The sequence below is a fragment of the Tasmannia lanceolata genome, unplaced genomic scaffold (genome assembly GCF_043159265.1).
Source record: "Tasmannia lanceolata isolate RefF3 unplaced genomic scaffold, GAP_Taslan_0.1 ptg000004l, whole genome shotgun sequence".
NCBI lineage: Eukaryota > Viridiplantae > Streptophyta > Magnoliopsida > Canellales > Winteraceae > Tasmannia > Tasmannia lanceolata.
The window spans coordinates 6,107,282-6,128,561 of record NW_027518681.1 but is presented as its reverse complement, the minus strand read 5'-3'; the positions used below and the strand labels follow the sequence as shown (position 1 = coordinate 6,128,561).

Genomic DNA, 21,280 nt, shown 5'->3' with positions numbered 1-21,280 from the left:
GTCACATATGGGTCCCACAATATGCATTGGGCCCACCAAATATAAAGCCCAACTTAAGGGAAATGACATATTAACCACTTTTTTTACTTGGGACAGTCCCCTCATATATAAATGATTTAATGAGTACTCTTTTACACTAAGGGGCTGTCCAAAGTAAGAAAGGGGGCGAATATTCATTTCACCTTACTTAATTGAGATGGACTTAATTTGGCGACCCCACTATATGCGTGGTGTTGTATCTTCTCTTCTTCTCTCTCCCTTATAATTCTTGATTTAGCCATAAAATAAGGTTTGCTTATAAACCATCACCTTCCCTTGTCTTCATTTAACATGGCAACAAGGTCCACTACTTGGTATGATGGCTAACTTAAGTTCTCACAAGTCACAACATAAAAGGGCGCCCATTTGTCTATGCACCCCACAAGGCCACAACGTAGGAATTGGCTAATGAAGTTCTCAATTCAAACCCAAATAATAACTGCAAAACCAAACCAAAATCCCTCCCAACTCCTCGTAAGTTTGAACTCTCTCATTGCACAATTCACTCGCTCACACCAAAACTCACAAGCCCTCCAATTATTCAATCAAATCCAATCCTCCCACCACCTCAAACCAGACCACTACACTCTCACCACCACTCTCACCGCCTGTGCCAACCTCTGCGACAGTGTCGCCGGAGAACAGCTCCACGCTCACATTATCCGTACGGGTTTCAGAGGCTACACCCACATAGACAATTCCCTTCTCTCGTTCTATGCGAAATTGAAGAATATAAATTCACTGTGCCAAGTGTTTGATGAAATGCCAAACACAGATATCTACTCATGGACCACGCTGCTGTCAGCTTATACGAAAATGGGGCGAATTGACTTTGCTTGTCGAATGTTGGATCGAGTGCCGCAGAGAAATTCTGCTGCCGTGTGGAATGCGATCATCACGGGCTGTGTGGAACAAGGATTCCAAAACATTGCTTTTGATATGTTCTGTAGAATGCATCGAATGGGCGTTTGGCATGATCAGTACACTTATGCTAGTGTTCTGAGAGCGTGTTGTTCGCCGGAGCTATTGGATTTGGGAAAGCAGGTGCATTCTCTGGTGATTAGAACTGGGTTTTTGGTTTGGGTTTCTGTAGTTAATTCTCTGTTGAGTATGTATTTTGACTTTGGACTGATAAGAGATGCATATGGAGTTTTTGAAGAAACCATGGTATTAAACCAGATTACTTATAATGCCATGATAGCAGGGTTGGTAGGCTGGGGAAGAGATTTGGAGGCTCTGATGATGTACAAGGAGATGGGTGAAGCTGGTTTTGGGCCTACTGAACTGACTTTTGTGAGTGCTTTGAGTGCATGTTCATCTGATAAAATGACAAAAATGGGTAGCCAAATCCATGCCCAAGCTGTCAAGATGGGTTTTGAAGCTACTGTCTTGGTAAGCAATGCGATGATAACTATGTACTCTAGCCGTGGGGATTTGCTTAATGCTCTCCTAGTTTTCGAGAGATTGGAGGAGAAGGATTTAGTCTCATGGAATTCCATGATTGCAGGTTATGCTCAAGGGAATTATTTTGAATTAGCCATCTCAGTCTATTTGAGAATGCAAAGGGCTGGAATTGAGCCTGATGACTTCACCTTTGGGAGTCTGTTATCATGCTCTAATGTAGAGAATGCCGAGATGCTTCAAGCTTTAGTAGCTAAAAATGGTCTCATCTCAAATACCCAAGTGGGCAATGCGTTGGTTTCTGCATTTTCTAAGTGTGGTCACATAGAGCATGCTTATCTGATCTTTGGTGAGATGCCTTCCATAAATCTAATTTCTTGGAATTCAATTCTATCAGGGCTTCTATTGAATGGGTTCCCACTCATGTGCTTAGAAATGTTCTATAAATTGCAAATGTCAGAATTCAAGCCAAATATCTACACTCTGAGCATTGTTTTGAGCACTTGTGCTTGTATTTCTGACCTGAGACATGGAAAACAGATTCATGCCTACATTCTAAGATCTGGGTTTGATTCAGAGACATCATTGGGGAATGCCCTTATTACCATGTACTCAAAATGTGGGGTTTTGAATTGGTCTTTTGAAGTTTTCCATGGGATGCTTGAACGAGACGCAGTCTCTTGGAATGCCATGGTTGCTGCTTATGCGCAACATGGGAAAGGAAAAGAATCAATCCACTGTTTAAAGGCAATGAAAGAATCAGGTATCGAGCCCGATCCAGTCACCTTCACTATAGTTCTTTCAGCCTGCAGCCATGCTGGTTTAGTCGATGAGGGCCGCTGGATTTTCTCCTCTATGGTGGAAGATTACGCCGTGGAGAGGGGTGTGGATCACTATTGTTGCATTATTGATCTTTTAGGCAGAGCTGGACATCTAGATGAAGCAGAAAGATTAATAAATAGTATGCCATTTCCGGCAGAGTCCCATATATGGTGGGCATTGCTCGGTGCTTGTAGAGCTCATTGTAATGTTAGGCTGGGAAGAATTGCAGCTGGGTTTCTTCTAGAGATTGAGCCAGATAATCCAGCTGTTTATGTGTTTTTGTCAAATATTTATGCGGCAGCTGGGCAATGGGAAGAAGCTGCTAGTGTGAGGGAACTGATGAGAAAGAATGGGGTGATTAAGAAGCCTGGGTGCAGCTGGATGGAATCACAAAATCATACGAAATGATTGTAGATTGCGGATTATTGATAGCTAACATTTTTTATTGATTCGAGATGAGGGTGAGTTCATACCAGCACAAATGCAAATGATTCCAAAGTTCAGAGTACTTGGGCAAGAGTAATACTAGGATGAAGAGTAATACTAGGATGGGTGACATCTTTGGAAGTCCGAAAAACATTATTGATTTGAAATGGAATCGTCAGGGGATAACTTGTCACTGGAAAGAAAAAGGAAAATTTTGTCTAAGATAGAAATGGAAAGGAAAGGAGACCTTCGATGATGTGTAACATATTCAAAATAATTTTTAAAATTTATGCCCTTTGTTTTGTGTACATAACAGAAGGATTCTTTATGTAATTTGTTTGTTGATTAATATATAAAAGGAAAGTAGACATGAGGGAGCTACTAGAACTTCTATTTTCCATCAAACTGTGTGCCATGCTGCCTCTCTCTCTCTCTCTCTCTCTCTCTGTTTTTTTGAAAGGTGACTTTTTATATATAGAAAAACACAGGCAGAGGACAAGATGCCCCCAAAACCCATGATTACATCGCCCGACTAGCTTACAAGAAGAATATGAAATTACAAATCATATCCAGCTAATACAGTTGCCATAGAGATGAGCACCAAATCCCGGGACACACCTTCCTTGGCAAGCTGGTCTGCCATTTCATTAGCAGACCTCCTCTTCTCCAAAGCTTCAACCTTTTGTCATGGTATCAGATCCAAATGCAGTCTTTCTCATCATGATCACAACCATTTTATTGACCCCCCGTGAGAAATTATATGGTGCCCGATCAGACACGTACAAGGGTGGGGCATCCACCCTTGATATTTGATCCAACAGCAGCCCGTTAAAAAGTTGAAAAAGTGGGCTGCTGTTGGATCAAATATCAAGGGTAGATGCCTGGATAGCATTTGTTAGCCATATTTGAATGTAATTTAAGTAGCTGGATATAATTTTAGGTCTAATGAAGGGATCGTTGAGAGTTTTGGTCGATTCATCACAGGTATTTTACAACTTCTGCAGCATCTTAGCTGCATCCAAAACATTAGAGATAAGATATCACCATGGGCTTTTCATCTAGGCTCCATTTCTTCGACGACGTAATATCACCATGGGCTTTTCATCTAGGCTCCATTTCTTTCGACGACGTAAAAATGGACGTAAAATTTCTCGTCCATTTTTTACGTCGAAAGAAACAGTGCATGATCTTCAATGCATCTCTCCGCATCAACGAGCGAGTGAAATGGGCTGAATAGAATCACTTGGAGCGACTCTGCTCCGCTCTGAGAATCTGCCTGTTTTAGAGGGTGGGAGTTGCAAATTTGGACAAACTGGCAGAACGGGCCGGGTTTGGCGAAAGCCATTCTCTGGTTTTCATCAATTTTTTCATTCCCTGCAGTGAAAAAAATGCAAAGGCGCTGCCCAGAAGGGCTAAAGAACACAACCGCACCTAAAATGACATTTTACAATACAGAGGAACCCACAGTCGTTGCCTTTTCTTGTTGGCCGTCCTTCAAGGATGTCCCATAAGGAGTCCCCCTAGCAGAACTCTTTCCAATAATGCAGTTGTAAGACAAATTTCAATGTGATTCGAGCTTAGAGATAAGTATCATTCATGTGTTCGGAACCATTTCTTAGTAATCTAAAAGTATGAGGAATAAGGCACCACCAATCCTCTCTAAATGACAGATTATAAAAGCAATCCTACTTGAACAAAACTATCCTAGATACAGGACACTTACTGATACAAGCTAATTTGTCTTTGACATATCATATAGAGAAGCCATTCTGTTATCATTTTTTATTCAGTAGGAGGAGTTCTGTAGTATGCTGGAACAGTTGCAGGAAAAAACATCTGCCTAAACCCTTCTGCCTTTATGATGGGGAAAATGATATTCGATGCACCCTGCAAACAAGAAACTGGCACAATTAGAATGGAAGAATCCCAATTTTCTCTACTGTCGATAAAACAAAATATCACAAAGGTACACACTAAGGCCCTGTTTGTTTTGAATTTTGAGAATAGATTTTAAGTCCAAAACTGATAATGGGAGTCCAATTTAAAGTTAGAACTCAGCACTTTAAGTAATAACTTCCATGAATGCCCAGGTTGAGTTCTATATTCAACTGCACCTAAGTCATAGATTGTTCACACTATACATTCACTTCAATCTGGAAACATCAATATGTCCCACAGTAGGGAAATTTTCCAAACCAGTATAGAAACAAATTTCCCTTGGTCCTTAGTCAACAGCATCAGAAGAACATGTAAAGGTGTATGCTCTTATTTTCTTAATGTACTCGAATCGTGAGCACATATAATAAATATTGCATCAATGATGGAATGGTCTAGTCTTTGTTCACAACAATATGATGTTTCGAGAAGGGTATGCTTTGATAGCGTTATTACTATATTATTGACTTCTGCTCTTCTACTCATTATATCTTCAAAGTTCCAACTAACTAGAATTTGGATCATATTGAGGGCCATAGAGAAGAGGAGATTAACAATTACAGACCCCATCAGCCCGGAGAAAATCATTTTTATGCAAGAGCTGGTAGGTGACGACCCTCTTCACCTCAATAAGGACGAACTTGGGTGGCAATTCATTGAGAAACTAAGTGTTGATGTCGCACCAGAAGGAGAGGAAGAATATTTAGGCAGTGATCTAGAAGGCACGGGAGCTGGTCCAAGTGGAGGGAGGATTATTATGTCAGTGTAACTCATTTTTTGTGTTCAGACCTGAGAACATTTGAACGAAATTGAACACTTGGAGTTATTTTTTTTTATGATTATATTTGCATATTTATATTCCCCTTCCATAGTGTGTGAACTTTGTTTTATTCTCCTGAACAGTGACAACCAATTTATTAATATAAGGGTGGGGAAAAAAAAGATGAATGAGGTGGTCATGAAAGCAACAGCAAATAGAATCATGATCCAAAGAAATGACAAGCCCGATCTACTCTAGCTATAGTGAAAGACAATCTCTTACTACCAAGGTTTCCAGCGCTATGCCTTCCTTAACAAGACGATCTGCCACCAGGATTTCCCCTATTCAACTGACAGCTCTTCGGGCACTTATTGGAGATGACAGACGATGAAGAGGGAATTATTATGAGTCAGTGTGACTCAGTTTTTGTGTTCAAACCTGAGAACATTTGAAAGAAACTTAACACTTGGGAGTTAAGTCTTTTATGATTATATTTGCATATTTATATTCCCCTTCATAGTGTGTGAACTTTGTTTTTTCTCCTGAACAGTGACAACAAATTTATTAATATAAGAATGGGCACAAACAAATAGAATCATGATCCACAGCAATGACAAGCCGGATCTACTCTAGCTATAGAGTTATACAATCTCCCAATACCAAGGTTTCACATGCTATCCCTTCCTTAGCAAGACGATCCACAACGAGGAGTTCCTCTATTGAACCTACGGGTGTTTAGGGATACTAACTGCCTAGGTGTATGTTCAATGGGACACCTTCAACCATAATATATAAAGATAGCCACAATCCATAAAAAAGAGCCGACACCTCAGCTTCACTAGAATCTTCTATCCATATTGTTGCAGCACAAATCCGATGTTAGTGTCGGATGGGTCCCACTCCCGCCTTCTCGGCATATAGGTGGTCCGCTTGCCTGGTGACCTGCGCTCATAGACAAGGGCTGCGGATGCCCATAATTGGAACTCCGATGAAACCTTTTGACACTCAAGTCAGACGAAGCAACAGAATGGGAGTTGAACACAAGGCGTAGCGCTCGGTCATGCGTACCTTGAGCAAATGCCAATTACCTTTGAAATGGAGTAGAGTGTTTTCTTTTATAGGGGGAGGTTCCATGTCTTGCAGACCATGGATGGGGTGGCGGCGTGGCATCTGAGCTATCGCCGGTATGGGCACCATCATTGGCGCAGTACAGGTGACCCGAAATAGCAGGTCAATAGCATGATGAGGTATGGGATGTTGTAGAGTCCATAGTGGTGACAGGGCGATGGGACACAATGTGATCCTCAGAGATGGCTAATCAACGAGTTGGTAGACGATGGGACATCGTACGGTCTCTAGAGATGGCATGTGAGCGGTTGATAGGCGAGGGAACGTTGTACGATCCATGGGCACCCCTTGTCGGTCGAGGACCCTGTTTTGAGCCCTAACGCGCAGCGGATCTTGGTTGGAAGTTCTTGGTACCTGGCCGACTAAGGCCTTAAGTCTCGGCTAGGGTTGATGGGCTCAAGTTGTGGCGGACATTCGTTGCGGCTGTCAGACGTTGGTCGTCCAAGGGCTTTGCTCTTGACCAAGGTCTTTTAGGACCACTGTGCAGAGCGGCAGTCTGTGTCTAGCGATTCTAAGGTCTTGGTATGCTGGCTTTCCAAAGGCGACCTGAGTCCCGCCCGCATGTCTGACACTTCAACTGGCAGGTCCTCAACTGACCAAGACCCGAGAACCTCCAAACATGGACCGCCGCTCAGCACGATGGTCTTAAAAGACCTCGGCGAAGAGCAGAGCCCTCAGAAGGCCAATGTCTGAGAAAGGGTCCGCCACAACATGAACCCAGCAACCCTGGCCGAAACTGAAGGCCTTAGTCGGCCAGGTTCCGAAAACTTCCAACCAAGAGTAGTTGTGCGACAGGGCTCAGAACGGAGTCCTCAGCCGAGACCCCGAAGCCCTCTGTCGGCAGGGTGCGCCTAGGACCGTACAACGTCCCTTCACCTATCAACCCATTAACACACTATCTCCAAAGACCGTACGACGTCCCATCGTCTATCAACTCACTGATTAACCATCTCCAGGTATCATGTTGTGTCTCATCGCCCACCAACCTGCAGGGTTGTCACTATCAGAGCTATACAACATCACATACACCATCATACCGTTGACCTGTCATTTCTTGTCAGCCGTACTGCGCCAGTGCTGGCGCCTATACCAGCGATAGCCCAGATGCCGTGTGCCATACCATCCATGGCCCGCGAGACACGAAACCTCCCCCTATAAAAGGAAACCCCCCACTCCATTTTAAACGTAATTAACATTTGTTCCAGGTACGCACGATCGAGCATTACCCCTTGTGTTCAACTCCCATTATGTTGCCTCATTTGACTTGAGTGTCTAAGGGTTTCCTCGAAGTTCCGACTCCGGGCATCCCTAACGCTTGTCTATGAGCGCAGGTTACCATGCAAGCCGACCACCAATCTGCTAAGAGCTAGACCGAGAAGGCGGGACTTATCCGAGTACTGAGGTCGGATTTGTGCCACAACACATACCAAACTCAACAAAGACATCATTATAGTCCCCCTCATGGTCTCTAAGGCCTCCTACATTGGTTTGTCTTGGATTATCAAATGAAGAGACATCAAAATTCAGCTTGAGGCAATCTCAGAGGCTACCATTTACCCTATTTTGCATGGAAGGAGTTTTACTTTAATGATCTCCCACCAACACTTTCTGAACTTTTCATTTTTAATGCTGCTAAAATCATATTCTCTTACTCACACCCAAATGTACCTAACAATCTTTTGAACATGTCGCTTTTAAAGCCACTGAAATCATTTTTTGCTCTTGCTCACGCCCAAATATACCTAATAATCTTCTCTTTTAACGCTACCACACTTCCCTTTTTGTCACAAAACACTCTATTGCCATGATCCTTACAGATAGCCCACAAGGTGGCAAGCAAGCTTAGCTTCCACAAGATTCTTCCTTAAAGTGTTAGACAGTCCATTGTTCAACTATCAAAGTGTAACCTGTACGGGTGTGGCTCTTTGGCTTAAAGTCATGGGTATGCTCCCCAGTGACGAGAGTTCGAATCCCCCCGGGCTTTCCCGATGCGCTTGGTTGACGGGAGATTGCGCGCATCCATAGGGAATAGTCCCGCCCTAAAAATTGGGGTGGGGATAACCTATGTCATAAAAAATATATCAAAGTGTGAACTAATTATGAAAAGACTAGTTATTTATTCCTTCAGGTTGTTGTAAAAACACTTCTAAAATTTTTTTAATGTGTTTATTTATTAGTTTAGGATTTTTCTATTGTTCTTATTAAATTTTTCATTCTTTATGTATTTAACCTTTAAATATTTTTAAAAACTTCGTTGTCTTTTCTGAAAAGGAACCCAAAAACAGGCGAAACATCGAAATTTACAATCCAGAAGAAAAATAGTGTGGCCTTTGGAACAAAATTTCCATGTGCCACCACCTTGGCACTTGCCTAGACAGTCCAAAATAATTCGTTGTCAGCAATTTTCATATTTGAGTATTATATCAATAACAGATTTGAGATATAATTCTGAAGCACTTGTATTCTTTTTTTTTTTAACAGTGGCAGAACTTTTATTGAAAAAAATGAAACGGCGACTAAGACAGTCAACCAAAGAGATACAAGGGGAAAAGAAATAAAGGAACAAGAGAAAAAAAATGGCACAACTTATGGGGGCAACAAATCAAACTACTCTAAAACAACCCTATCTACCCCATCTCTAGCCAAACCATCTACCATGGTATTAGCCGATCTCTTTACATGATTGAAAATGACTGACAATCCTTCAATTTTATAAAAGATCTCATCAAAAAGACGAGCAAACCTCCAAGGGGGAACATAAGAGCCTCTAGTATTTAAGGAGTCACCTTCCACAATCACTCAATCAAGAATATCCTTATCCAATCGAATAATCCCTTGGTGAACAGCTCTAACTTCAGCTTCGCTAGCGTCAACAGAACCTATTGGCCCTGAAAACGCCCATAATACATTTCCCTTGTGGTCCCTAAGGACTCCTCCTATGCCACCAGGACCAGGATTCCCTATACTACAGCCGTCAAAATTTAATTTCCACCACCCATCATCTGAGGGCTGCCACTTTTGCACAACAGAGGCCCTATGTTCTTCCTCTAAGCAAATTACCCTCCAACCTTTCCACAGATCATATGCAGAGATGAAATGAAAGGAGGAAGACTTCTCACCCAAGCTATAGAAAGCGCTATAACTCAATGTTATAGCGCTACAACAGAGGCCCTATGTTCCTTCTCAACCCACTTGTATTCAATCCCAATAGTTAAGCCTTTCTTATTTCTTATTATTGTGAAACGGATTTGTAACTTAGCAACTAAATGGTACTTTTCAGAGGGGCGGGGGAAAACTTTGCAACTTGATGGTAATAATTTTGCAAATAAAAAAAGGGCAGTGATAAATCGACCCCCAAATATCTTAAATCTAACCCGTGTCTTTCTCTCTCCTCTGGGTTAGAGAGAGAAAGAGGAGAGAGATAGACACACAGGGGGTCGATTTAAGATATATGGGGGTCGATTTATCACTCCCCTAAAAAATAAATATATAAAAAGCTGTAGTAAGAGGCAAATGTATTTGGGAATGAATGCCACTTGATAGAGTCCTCTACCCAAAACAGGAGAGTTGGTTGTGTTCCAAGGTTTTAAACACCAGGATTATAACAATAAGAATGGAGACAAGCCATAGTTTGATAAATATATTCTTATATTAAATGTTTGTACGTACTGCATACTGGCATAAATTTGCCACTCCAAAAAATTAGATCACCAGACAATCTTATAAACAAGTATTTCTAGTTTAAATATTCATAGGTGCAGAAGTGGCTACCCTAGATATCCACAAAGAAGATGATGATTTCTTTGGTTGTGTGCAATTCCCATTTCGGATCAAGTGTGCAATTCCAATTGCTGCAAGCGATGGGACCCATACCGATTATACGTAGGGGATTCCCAAATCATTTCACAGGGAGTTTTGCACCAATAGGAACAGGCCCTCGTTCTCGAGTAGGAACAAACACTCACACATAAACCTCTTTCAAAAGAAAAAATACACATAAAGAATGTTTTGCACAATAGAGCATATTGATATCAACCACCACCTTTGGAGATCCAAAAAAATTACCTGGTTGGCACGAGCCACTACGATACAAGGAGAGGAAAAAAGATGTTGAACTAATACTACTAGACTAGATGGCAGCACTTGATTGGTTGCGCAATCCCTATTAAACCCATCTCAAGTTTGTACATCGGGTAATCCAGAATCTAATAGCTCAAAAAATATATTAAAAAAATAGGGATTTGCTAGGGACTATCATACAAGGAGTTTCGCAAGCCAGCTGTTGCATGAGAGAGCAGCCACATAGGCTCACTTTTCAACAGATTTTGTCTTATTCATTTAATTCATCTGAGGTGGTTGCTCTCTCATGAAACAGCCGGCCCACGAAATGCATTCTACGATGGTCCCTAGAAAATCCCTAAAAAATAACAACCGATCATACAATATATCCAGGACAACAGTTCAGGTAACTGTTAAAGCAAGTAATTTGCATATGCACCGATCCAAAAGAACTTGACTGTGAAAGTAAATTGAAATACAACCACTCACTGAAATCAATCTGGCTCCAATCCACAAACGTTTCAGTGAAGGGAACGGCAACAATAGGCGGCCAACACCATATACAGCGACAGCGAAAAAATGAGCAACCAAACTTAATGGGCGAGGGTTTAGACCAGATAGCAATGCCACTGGCCCAGTTGAAAAAACACCTCCGAGACTCAGATAATCAAAACAGGCTTGGCGCATTTCTTTCATTGCTAGATCAGGTGAGGCACAGAAGACCTTATACAGCGCACCTGCCAAGGTATTTATTGTAGATGCAACTGGCTGCAAATGAAACCATGCCAAATTTTAAGTACAAAAATTACAAGTATAAGGTATGACAAATGAACATCACCGCAATGAAACCTCGCTTGATGAATCTAAATAATCAATTTGAAATTCATGTAAGAAAACACCTTAATCATGGCTTACCTTACGCAAGATGTAAAATGACTCCAGATATTTGCATAGAGAAGATGCATCATGAAGATCGCGTAGAGGGTTAAGAAGATTTTGTAGCACAACAATATCAGACAATGCCACTGTCATCCCTCCGCCAGTTAAAGGATGGCGCATATTGAATGCATCCCCCATTAGTAGGGCCCCAGGAGTTGGATACGGAGAAGCTGGCATGCTCTTATTCGGCATTGTTCGTATATTTCCTCTATCGATGACAGATATAAAGGCATCATGGAGCTGATCTGGGATCTGAGACAGTAAAGAACAGATTTGTTGACAAGGTCCTAGATAACAGAAATGTACGAAGTAAATCTTTCCTCACATTCCTTATAAGTATTGTAATGATGATCGTGAATGAAAAACATAGAGGTAAATAGATGGAAGATTTTGGGGAGACACCACCCTATTGTAAATGAAATATAACCATGTGTTAGAATTCATAGATACCTGAGGAGCCACCACAGTTTTCAAATAGTTAGCCATTTCACCATTAGCTATTGATGGAACTCTTTGCCCGGGTACATCAACCAAACAACGAACCTCAGTACTACTGATAGGATAAAACAATATGGGTGAAGGATCTGCTAAAATAACATGGCCGTGGTTTGGGTATGGAAGTTGGCAGTTCTCCAAAATCAAACCAACAAAGTAAGATGTGACATCTACCTACAAAGACGGGAGAAACAAAAGAAAGCCAAATAAGTTCATCTCGAATATATGAAGAAATATCCCAAAATCTGAACCAAAACAACTCAACCTTGAGAAGCTAAAAGATGAAACTGTCAAGCAGTATAGACTAATAAGATAAAAGGATGTACAAGTCTATATCTTTTTTTTTCTTTTTTCTTTTTGGAAAAGGAAAAAAGGATGTGCAAACGTTAGGCCCATGAATAATTTACAAACCAAGTTATCACAAACGATAAACACAAAATTGAAAAGGGATTTGAAAACTTCACCTTAGAACTGCAGAGAGAGCGTCGCAAATTCGAAAAACAACCATCACATACAATTGTAAGGGGTGCATACGTTCTTAATTCCTCACCGGCCTTAGTCTTGTATTGTACCCCCTTGACAACCCCATCTTCTTCAAGCAGAGACGTTGCGGTTCCCTGCTCCAGTGTAACACTGAAAAGAATATTCAAGAAAGACATTAAAAAACCAACCCATAAATGTAATACTTCAAGACAGGGGAATTATAATAACATGGAAGGTCCTGTGAAAAAATGTTGATCTAGATAATCAATATTTGTCAGGATATTGGTGTGATATTGATCAATATGCATGAATGACAATAGGAGATACATTTAACTCAATAGCTTAATCAACAATTATCCATCTCTTTTTGTCTTTTATTATTATTATTTTTTAACGATACCTAATAAATGAAATATCTGTTCTACAAGATCTTATAAAACCACACTATATAAAGACAGGGAAACTGGATACTACTATCAATCTTATGCTTCAACCAACAAAGTTCCAGTTTCAACTCAGATATGATATTCCTATGTTCAAAATCAGAACAGACATTGAGCTTGCCTTGAAATGCATGAGTATTAGGAAAGAACCATATGTTTTCTTGAAGCTATGGAAGAATGACTGTGGAAATTTACTTGAACAGAGCTCAAAGTGAGCGGATCTGCATTCTCAGGTTACAAGTTCAGATCTGGAACTTTAAATTCGAATTTCAGCATTTAATGGTGTTCGTGATTTGCATGTTGCTTCTCCACAAGAGAGCCAACTAGTTGAAGTCTCTAACTGAGTTGCCCTTTCATGTCACTTGCTTGAAAAAAGACGTTGAACAACCACATGATTTTCAGCATTAGTCATTCCTTGAAGAAATTTGTCAGGATTAAGGACATTTTTTTGGGTCATTTGAATTCCAGCTATCTATGTTTGCATGTGACGTTCTACTGATGGAGCTTACATATGCCTTCTAATGTCGTTGCATGTTGGGAAAGGCAATTGCATGCATTAGAAATCCATTGCATGAGCATACGATTGGAATTTTTTTCTCTAGATCCGTCATTGGAATTTGCCATTTCAATAATGAACTTTCTGGACTTGAGGTGTTTGGTTATGTTCTTTAAGGGAACATTTCAGCTTTGAATTCTCATTGTGTGAATTTCAACCATTAGAAGTATTGCGGTTTTTGCACAAAAAGAGCAGTTGAAACTGGCTCTGATCGGGTCCATCTAAAGGTACCCTCGTGAAGACTTTTCAAAAACACATTGTGCCTTTGCAAAATGTTTTTTTTTAGTTTGCATGTCTGAGGCTCCGTCAGTTCACTTGTTCAGGCTTGCAAAAATCCCTCATGACCAAACCTTGTTAAACTTCATCTTCTCTCTAATTTTGAAAATGGAGAGTTATATAGGCTTTCTGAAACACATCCATTTGTGAACCATTTATATATTGTTTCTGAAGTAGCCTCCATATCCTTGTTGGTGGTTGCTTCATTTGGAAAGACAACTAGCTCTCCTACTAGAGAACAAAACAACCTTGCTAGTATATGTCTTCTTGGACGAGAAATTATAGAAATTTTGACCTTTCTGACAGTGGTGGAGTCCAAAGTCTGAAATGAATTGGATTCTTTGATTTGCTTGTGACACTGCCACCGTGCTAATTTCTACAGATCCAACATTCTGAGCATTGCCACTTTCAATGTGTTGCTGTAGCTAATTGCTCAGTGGGGTCTATGCTAGAAAAAGGGCCCGAAATCAAACAAGGTTCTAGTCCAGCAGTTCCCCAAGGTTCGCAGTCCAGCAACCACCACTTGAAAAGCATGACAGCTTATGGTGTTCACACGAACAACACTGCAAAGCATGGCTCTAATCCTCAACAAGACCATGTTTGTTCAGATTGAACAGGATCAGCTTTAAGACGAGGCTGATATTGAAGCTTAAGTGTATGATTCGAAGAAGATGTTGTGCGTGTGTGTGTGATGAACAACCTTCGCTTCATTGATTCAACCCTTAAAATCTGCCCAAAGTTAATGTCCTAAAGGCTAAAGCCTATTGGTGGTGGTGGTCAGTTCCACATAAAGCAAAAGTTTTTGCTCTGTTTTTAATTGGAACTATTTTGAGCTCTATAGTGGAAGTATTCTCATCTGAGCTTCCTTTTGCTGCTGATGTCAATGCGGAAATTAAATCCCTTGGTTGTAGTCTAAAGCTTGGGAATTTGTGTTTAAAGATTAAGGTTTAACACCACTTTGAGGCTCATACAGAGACAAAACAGAATGTGTGCCAGTTTAATGGAAATGCATGCTAGTCTCCATGGTTATAAATATTGTTTTCAGAGGTATGAAAGTTCAGCAGCTTCAATAAGGAATGAGTTTTTAACTAAAGGTATTTGCATCTCTTGAATGTGAAACAAAATTGACCGTATGTAATAATGCAAATCACGTGCTTACTCTGATGCCTACAAGACGATTTTGAATTCATTCCATATGTGTCTGTTTTAATGCTCTTATAAGTTGCAAAATTCAACTTCTTAAGAATGTGGTACTGTTGAGATAATTTCCTAGTGGAAGTGGGAACCTAGGCTTCTTCTAACCACCAAGGTTATAGTTTTCGTAAGTCCAGAGAGTGGTAAACCTCAGACTTATTTTGGATAGGTGTGCTTGCTAATTGAGCACTTGATTGGGCTGTAAATTTGCTTCTGTTTGAAAAGTTTTGGAATACAAAGGGCGCCACGAGCATTAGTCCAGAAATAGCAGAACTATGCTACTTGCTGCACGCTTGCCTCATTGATAATGGTGGTGGAAACCAATCCATCAGCCTTAAAACATAGCCTATGGAATCTATGTGACTGCACTTTTGAACTATGTTCATGTACAGCTGAGCGTTTTTTGAACAAGAATTAAACCCAGTTGAAGCTTGTTTCAAGGGTGAGCAGCTTCTGGAGTTCCTTCAAGTAGAAAATGAAAAAAGTATGCGAGGCTCCTTGAGTGCATGGTGAATTAGAAGTCATTGAACATCTAAGTGTCGTGCATTCAATGTCTCAGCTTCTGGAGGGAATTTTGGAAAAGAATGGTGGAGGGACTTTTGGAAAAGAATGATGCATTGCCGAAGACTTATAACATGAATAGTAACACAAAGGAAAGCAAGCTTCAACATGCTGCAAAGAGAACTTTGTCTGCCTCGGGTGATAGAACCCTTAACAATGAAGATCCCCTTGAGCCCTTGGATTGAGGAATGTCAAGTATGAGGGAAATTATCCAAGTCAACTAAGCTTTGCAACTCCTAAAACCAATGGATGGACCATGGCTGATTGGTTCCAGGATGTTTTCAGTGGAGCAACAACGCATGATGAGGGGACTCTCTTTCCAATCAGTGAACATATAGGAATTGGATATTATGGGAGGTTGCAGAAAATCATGCAAAATGAGAAGGATAGGCATATGGAGTTCTTGAAGCAGTTACAGACAGTAGTTTTAACAACAGGAGCATAATTGCATATAGTTCTGCTCCACAAGTCATGCGTTTTCCGGGCTTCATAAGGTTGTTCAAATAACTGCAAACTCATGGAGGTCATAATTTAGAATAGGCAGAATTTCGCCATATGGTTTCCCGAATAATCACTAGGTATCGACGGTTATTAGCTACAGAGCAGCAAGCAGTTCTAACTCTATATTAGATCTGCAACTGAAGGGAATGGGGGCAGTTTTTTAAGTCTTTGGACTGTTGAATCATGAACTTGTGTATATTGCTAATTGGTCGCAAACCAGTCGGTCACAAGTCACAACTAGTTGTTAGGAGCAATAAGACCCTTATCATGTTCTTGGTGGATTTCCTGCTTACCAGTCATCAATTGGGCCACTTGGAATTTTGTTCTCAAATTTGGTAGTTTGCTATCTCTAAGGCTTGGATGTCCAAAAAGTTTCAGCAAGAGACACAGTTAGCTGGTATGCTTTTTTAGCAATCTGTTGGAGTGCTCTCATAATGAATACATTCTGTGGGATTGGAGCCATTCGATACGGCTCTGGATCAAAGGCACAAGGAACCAGTGCAGGACTGCAGGCTTACTGAATTCTACTTTTAGGTGAAGAAACATGAACAACATGGTACATAATTGGTATCTGTGTTGAGAATTACAGTCTGAGAAGGAATGACAATATGTATCACAGAAATTAGCAGTTAGGTGAAAATTTCGGACTTGTGGATGGGTTACCCAAGAATTGCCAGAAGTTTTTTTTAGACTGAACTGAATTTAGCACAGAACATGAGCAGCAGTGGCTGAAATTGAGTGCACATGTAGATTAAAATATGGGACAGCAATACAAGCTCCCTACCGTATGTTGAGGAAGGTCAGAGCTTGAGGACAAGCTCTTCTCAAGCAGGGGGGGGGGGGGGGGGGGGGCGGCTGGGGGGAGTGGGGGGGGTTGTTTGATGCAGGAGCATCTGCTTATATACATCAGTTCCTGCATGGTTCTCAGTGTAGGTGTCTTTGCATGTTCATGTGCAGGAGCATCTGCTTATATACATCAGTTCCTGCATGGTTCTCAGTGTAGGTGTCTTTGCATGTTCATGTGATGTTTAGTCATTTTACTTGTTGTAATTGACCTTGATGGTCTTTTTGTATCATTAGGGGTAGTATACGAATTTTATGTTGTATTAGGGACTGCCTATATAAGGCCCTTCTATCTCATTTGTAAGAAGTTTTTTTGGAATTGAAATTTTTGGAGAGATTTTTGGAAAGAAATTTGAGATAGAGATTGGCTCTTCACTTTATCCTTCATCTTTTATCTTAGGATTATGGAATTTGAAGATTAGGGTGCTAATTTTTCTTCCATGTCTTTCATCTCTTATCATTTATTGTTGAATGCAACAACAATTCCACATTTGATCGAGCACGTGCGTCCCCTCGCTCGTGGCGTAGATCAAAGCATCCGATGATTCCGTGCTTGATCGAGTTGGTGCGACCCCCAACTCGTGGCATAGATCAAGATTTATCCTTTAAAGAGAGAGAGAGAGAGAGAGAGAGAGAGAGAGAGAGCAAGAATTTCCAGATCTATCCGATCTTCAAGATCACCGAAGAACGCTTCCAAATCCTATTGCGTCACTCGTTAACGAAGATAGTAAGAAACATCCATTTTTGTTTGCTTGTGGAATGGTCAGGTGCTGAAGTGGAATTCAAAGGGATCACATCAAATTGTTTGCGAGTTGACATTATCAAAAACGCTCTTAGAAATATTGTCAATTATCTTGAAAGATATGTTTCGAGAAAAGCAGCAAAACCATATATGTCTCATCTGATCTGGCATTCTACCAAGCATATAAGAGGTAGACTATCATTTATAAGAGAGGTGCTAGATAAAACAACCAAGACAGCATACATAAAAACAGGCACATGAAGCATGATCAACATGCATAAGCCAACTTGTGGGTGAGCTGTGAGATGTAAGGCTACTTTCACCATTATATGTATGTATTCTGTACACTGATATTCTATTTTTTAAATGGGCATCTTGGTCCCACTATTTGGAATGTTCTCATCCATAATATAATTAAAGGTCAGAACCAACTTCTTCCCTATGAAGTCAAAAGATCAACATAAACAACATAGCACTTCCAGGCATCACAAGAAGAAAATACAGGAAAGGAAACTTGATATTCATGGAGAGGAAGATGGGCATACTTTGGTAGAGATGCAGCTTTCTCTCTCAAACGTTGTATAAAGCGCCCATTATGAAAGCTCCTTCCAGCCACATCTGAGTGGAATTTCTCCAAAGGATACGAGACCCGAGTGTTTTTCCCATCTTTGAAAAGAGCATAGCCTAGCACTCTTTGAGCATCAATTTCCTTCACACAGTCTGCATAGAACAATACAATTGAATAACAGATGAGATGTCTGTAAAATAAAAAATATAAAGAAACAAGAGCCAACGAGTCAATGCTATGTTGAGAATAAAACTAAATTTTTTGTTGGAAACAATGCTAGCTATTATACTTACTCTCTACCATTCCAAAAAAAAAAAAAAATACAAACTATTATACTAACCCTCAAGGCCTAACTCCATCAGCTTCAGGTAACCACCCGGCTGTAACAGTTCACCAACAATTCTATCCGGCTCCGTCAAATCTCTTTCAATCACCCGTACTCTCCGTCCATCCTGGCATCAGCAGCACAAACTATGAAACAAAATAGAAGATCTTCACACAAGTAACACTTCGACTGAGATTCATCAAATACTAATCTCTCTCTATATATATATCCAATTGAAAAAAACCACATCTGTTTCTTTCCTCCCAAAAATAATTGTGTTTTCCAGTAAATAATACAGGCTAATAGAAGATCAAGTTTAAATGAAAAGGTGTTTAAACACTCATTTTCTAGAACTGCATCCACAAAACATTTGTGCTATCAGTTTGGATACATGGATTTTATAATTCAAGACTACAAAAATCTTGGATCTCACAAGCAAAAACCTGGATTTTATAAACTAAAATTTGGACCTAGATTTTATAATCTAGGATTGTAAAAATCCATCTTTCAGCTTATAAAATCCAGGTTCTAGATTATAAACTCAAGGTTTTAGCTAACAAACTCCAAGATTTAACAATACTAGGTTTGAACCAAAAATTATGCCTAATTTTGGTAATATAAGAAGGCAAACTAGGTTTCTCATTCCCTAATCCAAATCGCTATTTCCTTCCAAACAAAATAGGCAATCACAAAATCCTCCCCAAAAACATCAATTCCCCAAAAAATCTACAACCAGAAATCCAAATTCCATCAATTCTAAACCAAATTTTCAGACGAATTCCCAAAAAAAAAATCGATCCAGAAAAAACCTAACCTTGCCGAGTGTGTAAGCGAGAGCGGAACCAGCAACGCCAGCACCAACAACAATCACATCCGTACCGCCATTTCTCGAATCACATTCTCCTTTCTCAGAACTCTTCTTTCCGGCGCCGGATCCGATCCCGGTAGCCGGAGCTCTGGCATCGTTCTTCCTCTTCCCGAACAGTCTAGGGATGAGGAAACTTGCTAAAACAAATGCGAAGATTCCTCCTAAGAGATACTGCAAAAGCAGCATCTTGCAAGGAGAAAAAGAAGAATTGGAGCAAAAAAAACAAACGATTTCTCGATCTTTCTTTTTCTTTTTCTCTTTTCTTTGCTGGTTTTCTGGTTTAACGGATACGAGATTTGGAAGGATTAGTCTGCCTTTTAGGGTCCGTTCACTTGTTTTCTCGACGAAGGAAAGGAAAGAAATCTGACGTGGCTGAAAGGAAAGGAAAGGAAAAAAAACTGTGCTGGAAAAGAAATCCTGCGGCTGTTCACTTGGGCAGGAAAACCTGAAAAATCCAGAGAAAATGTTGGTTTCTTGTGACTGTTCACTTGCTAACAATATAGTCCAAAATATACACCCACAACCATCAATAATTCATTCAACCACCAAAAATATACTCCAAAAACCCCCAATTGCAAGAAAAAACCCAAAAAAAAAAAAACTTCCAAAACCCCAAGATCTCAAACCCAAATGCAATAGATAAAAGGGGAAATTCGAAAAATCCCAAAAAAAAGGAAAGCCAAAGAAGATATGAAACCCCATCAAATCCAAATCCTATTGTATCATAGCCAAAATAAACACCACAAAATCCGAAACCTTTTTTTTTTTTTTTTGCAAACCCAGCTTTTTATCAAGACATGCTTCAAAACCTAAAAACCCATTTTCTTTGCAACCCTAAAAATGGAAGATCAATATCAATAAAGAGAGGGTTTTTGCAGCCCCAAAAATGCGTTCCAGCACATACTTAAGATCAATGTGAAGATCAAAGAGAGTTTTTGAAACCCTAAATATGAAAAATGAGAATGGGTTTTGCAACCCTAAAAACGCAAGTTAGGAGAGGTTTTCTGTAACCCAATAAAAATATCGAACAGGGTTTCTGCAACCCATTTCACAAGATCGAAGAAGTTTTTTGCAAACCCATTTCTGAAACCCATTTATCAAACCGATTTCTCCAAACCCATTTCTGAAACCCTTTTTTGCAAACCCATTTCCAAAGATGGGGACCCATTTCTGAAACCCCATTAGCAGATGGAGACCCATTTGACGAGAAACCGTAAAAATCTGACGATGGAGACCCATTTCCGAAACCCCATTTGCAGAAATGAAAAAAAAGGATAGAGACTGAGAGAGAGATGGGAGAGAGGCGAAGGAGAGGTACCTTGCTTTGGGTAGTCTCGCCGGAGAAGAGTAGTCTTGCCGGAGAAGACGAACTTCCGAGGGTTGGGCCTAGGTTTTCTCTTCCTCGCGTGGGGTCGAAAAAAAGAAACGAAATTTCGCAACTTTGGTCGGAAATTGCTCGGTTTCGCGTGTTTCGCGTCAAACCACGAGAACAGCGCCAAACTCAATTTCTAGGGAAAAAAAGCGGAATTTTCCATTCTTTTCCTAGCCGAAAAGGCAAGTGAACAGGACCTTATAGAAAAACAGCACAGCGCTTTGGATCTACGTTGATAGAATTCGAGAGTGGCTAACTTGCGCTTGTGGGTTGATAAGGTTAAAATACGCACAACTGGGTTTAAAGTTAAACAAGGCATAACTCGGAAGGAGGTAGAATTCCTAAACTACCCTCCAGAATTGGGTTATTGTCTCTGATGTTCACAGAAGATGGCAAATGGGTAAGGCAATGAAGCCGGCCTTACTCTCACTCTCTCTCTCTGCCATTTAATGAGGAAAATCGGGAAAGGGTAGTTTGGTCATTTTGGGCGTGTACGAAAACCATGTGCGGATAACATGTAGCCATGCAAAAACAGTGATTTTTA

The 21,280-nt window shown here is 40.4% G+C and overlaps 2 protein-coding genes across 2 annotated transcripts; one reads left to right on the top strand and one right to left on the bottom strand.

Moving 5' to 3' along the window:
• Positions 1-287: 287 nt before the first annotated feature.
• LOC143876140 (Tetratricopeptide repeat (TPR)-like superfamily protein) lies at positions 288-3,087 on the top strand. Its single transcript, XM_077377814.1, has one exon. It carries the CDS (start codon positions 412-414, stop codon positions 2,668-2,670), a length of 2,259 nt encoding a protein of 752 aa, XP_077233929.1. The 5' UTR covers positions 288-411; the 3' UTR covers positions 2,671-3,087.
• A 1,148-nt stretch (positions 3,088-4,235) lies between these two features.
• LOC143876141 (squalene monooxygenase SE1-like) lies at positions 4,236-21,071 on the bottom strand. Its single transcript, XM_077377815.1, has 9 exons — positions 20,683-21,071; positions 19,311-19,809; positions 18,512-18,623; positions 18,149-18,323; positions 12,469-12,637; positions 11,960-12,178; positions 11,486-11,761; positions 11,060-11,338; positions 4,236-4,575 (listed from the first exon to the last, which is right to left on the bottom strand). Exons 2-9 carry the CDS (start codon positions 19,548-19,550, stop codon positions 4,471-4,473), a joined length of 1,575 nt encoding a protein of 524 aa, XP_077233930.1. The 5' UTR covers positions 19,551-19,809; positions 20,683-21,071; the 3' UTR covers positions 4,236-4,470.
• Positions 21,072-21,280: the final 209 nt, after the last annotated feature.

Bases quoted from the DNA above. Each gene is read 5' to 3' on its own strand.
- LOC143876140 (XM_077377814.1), top strand. From the start codon at position 412: ATGCACCCCACAAGGCCACAACGTAGGAATTGGCTAATGAAGTTCTCA.
- LOC143876141 (XM_077377815.1), bottom strand. From the start codon at position 19,550: ATGCTGCTTTTGCAGTATCTCTTAGGAGGAATCTTCGCATTTGTTTTA. The intron at 18,624-19,310 runs GTTAGGTTTTTT...TGCTGATGCCAG, and splicing joins TCGCTTACACACTCGGCAAG to GATGGACGGAGAGTACGGGT. The intron at 4,576-11,059 runs GTGAGTGGTTGT...TCTTGTTTGCAG, and splicing joins TTGGAGCCAGATTGATTTCA to GGTGCATCGAATATCATTTT.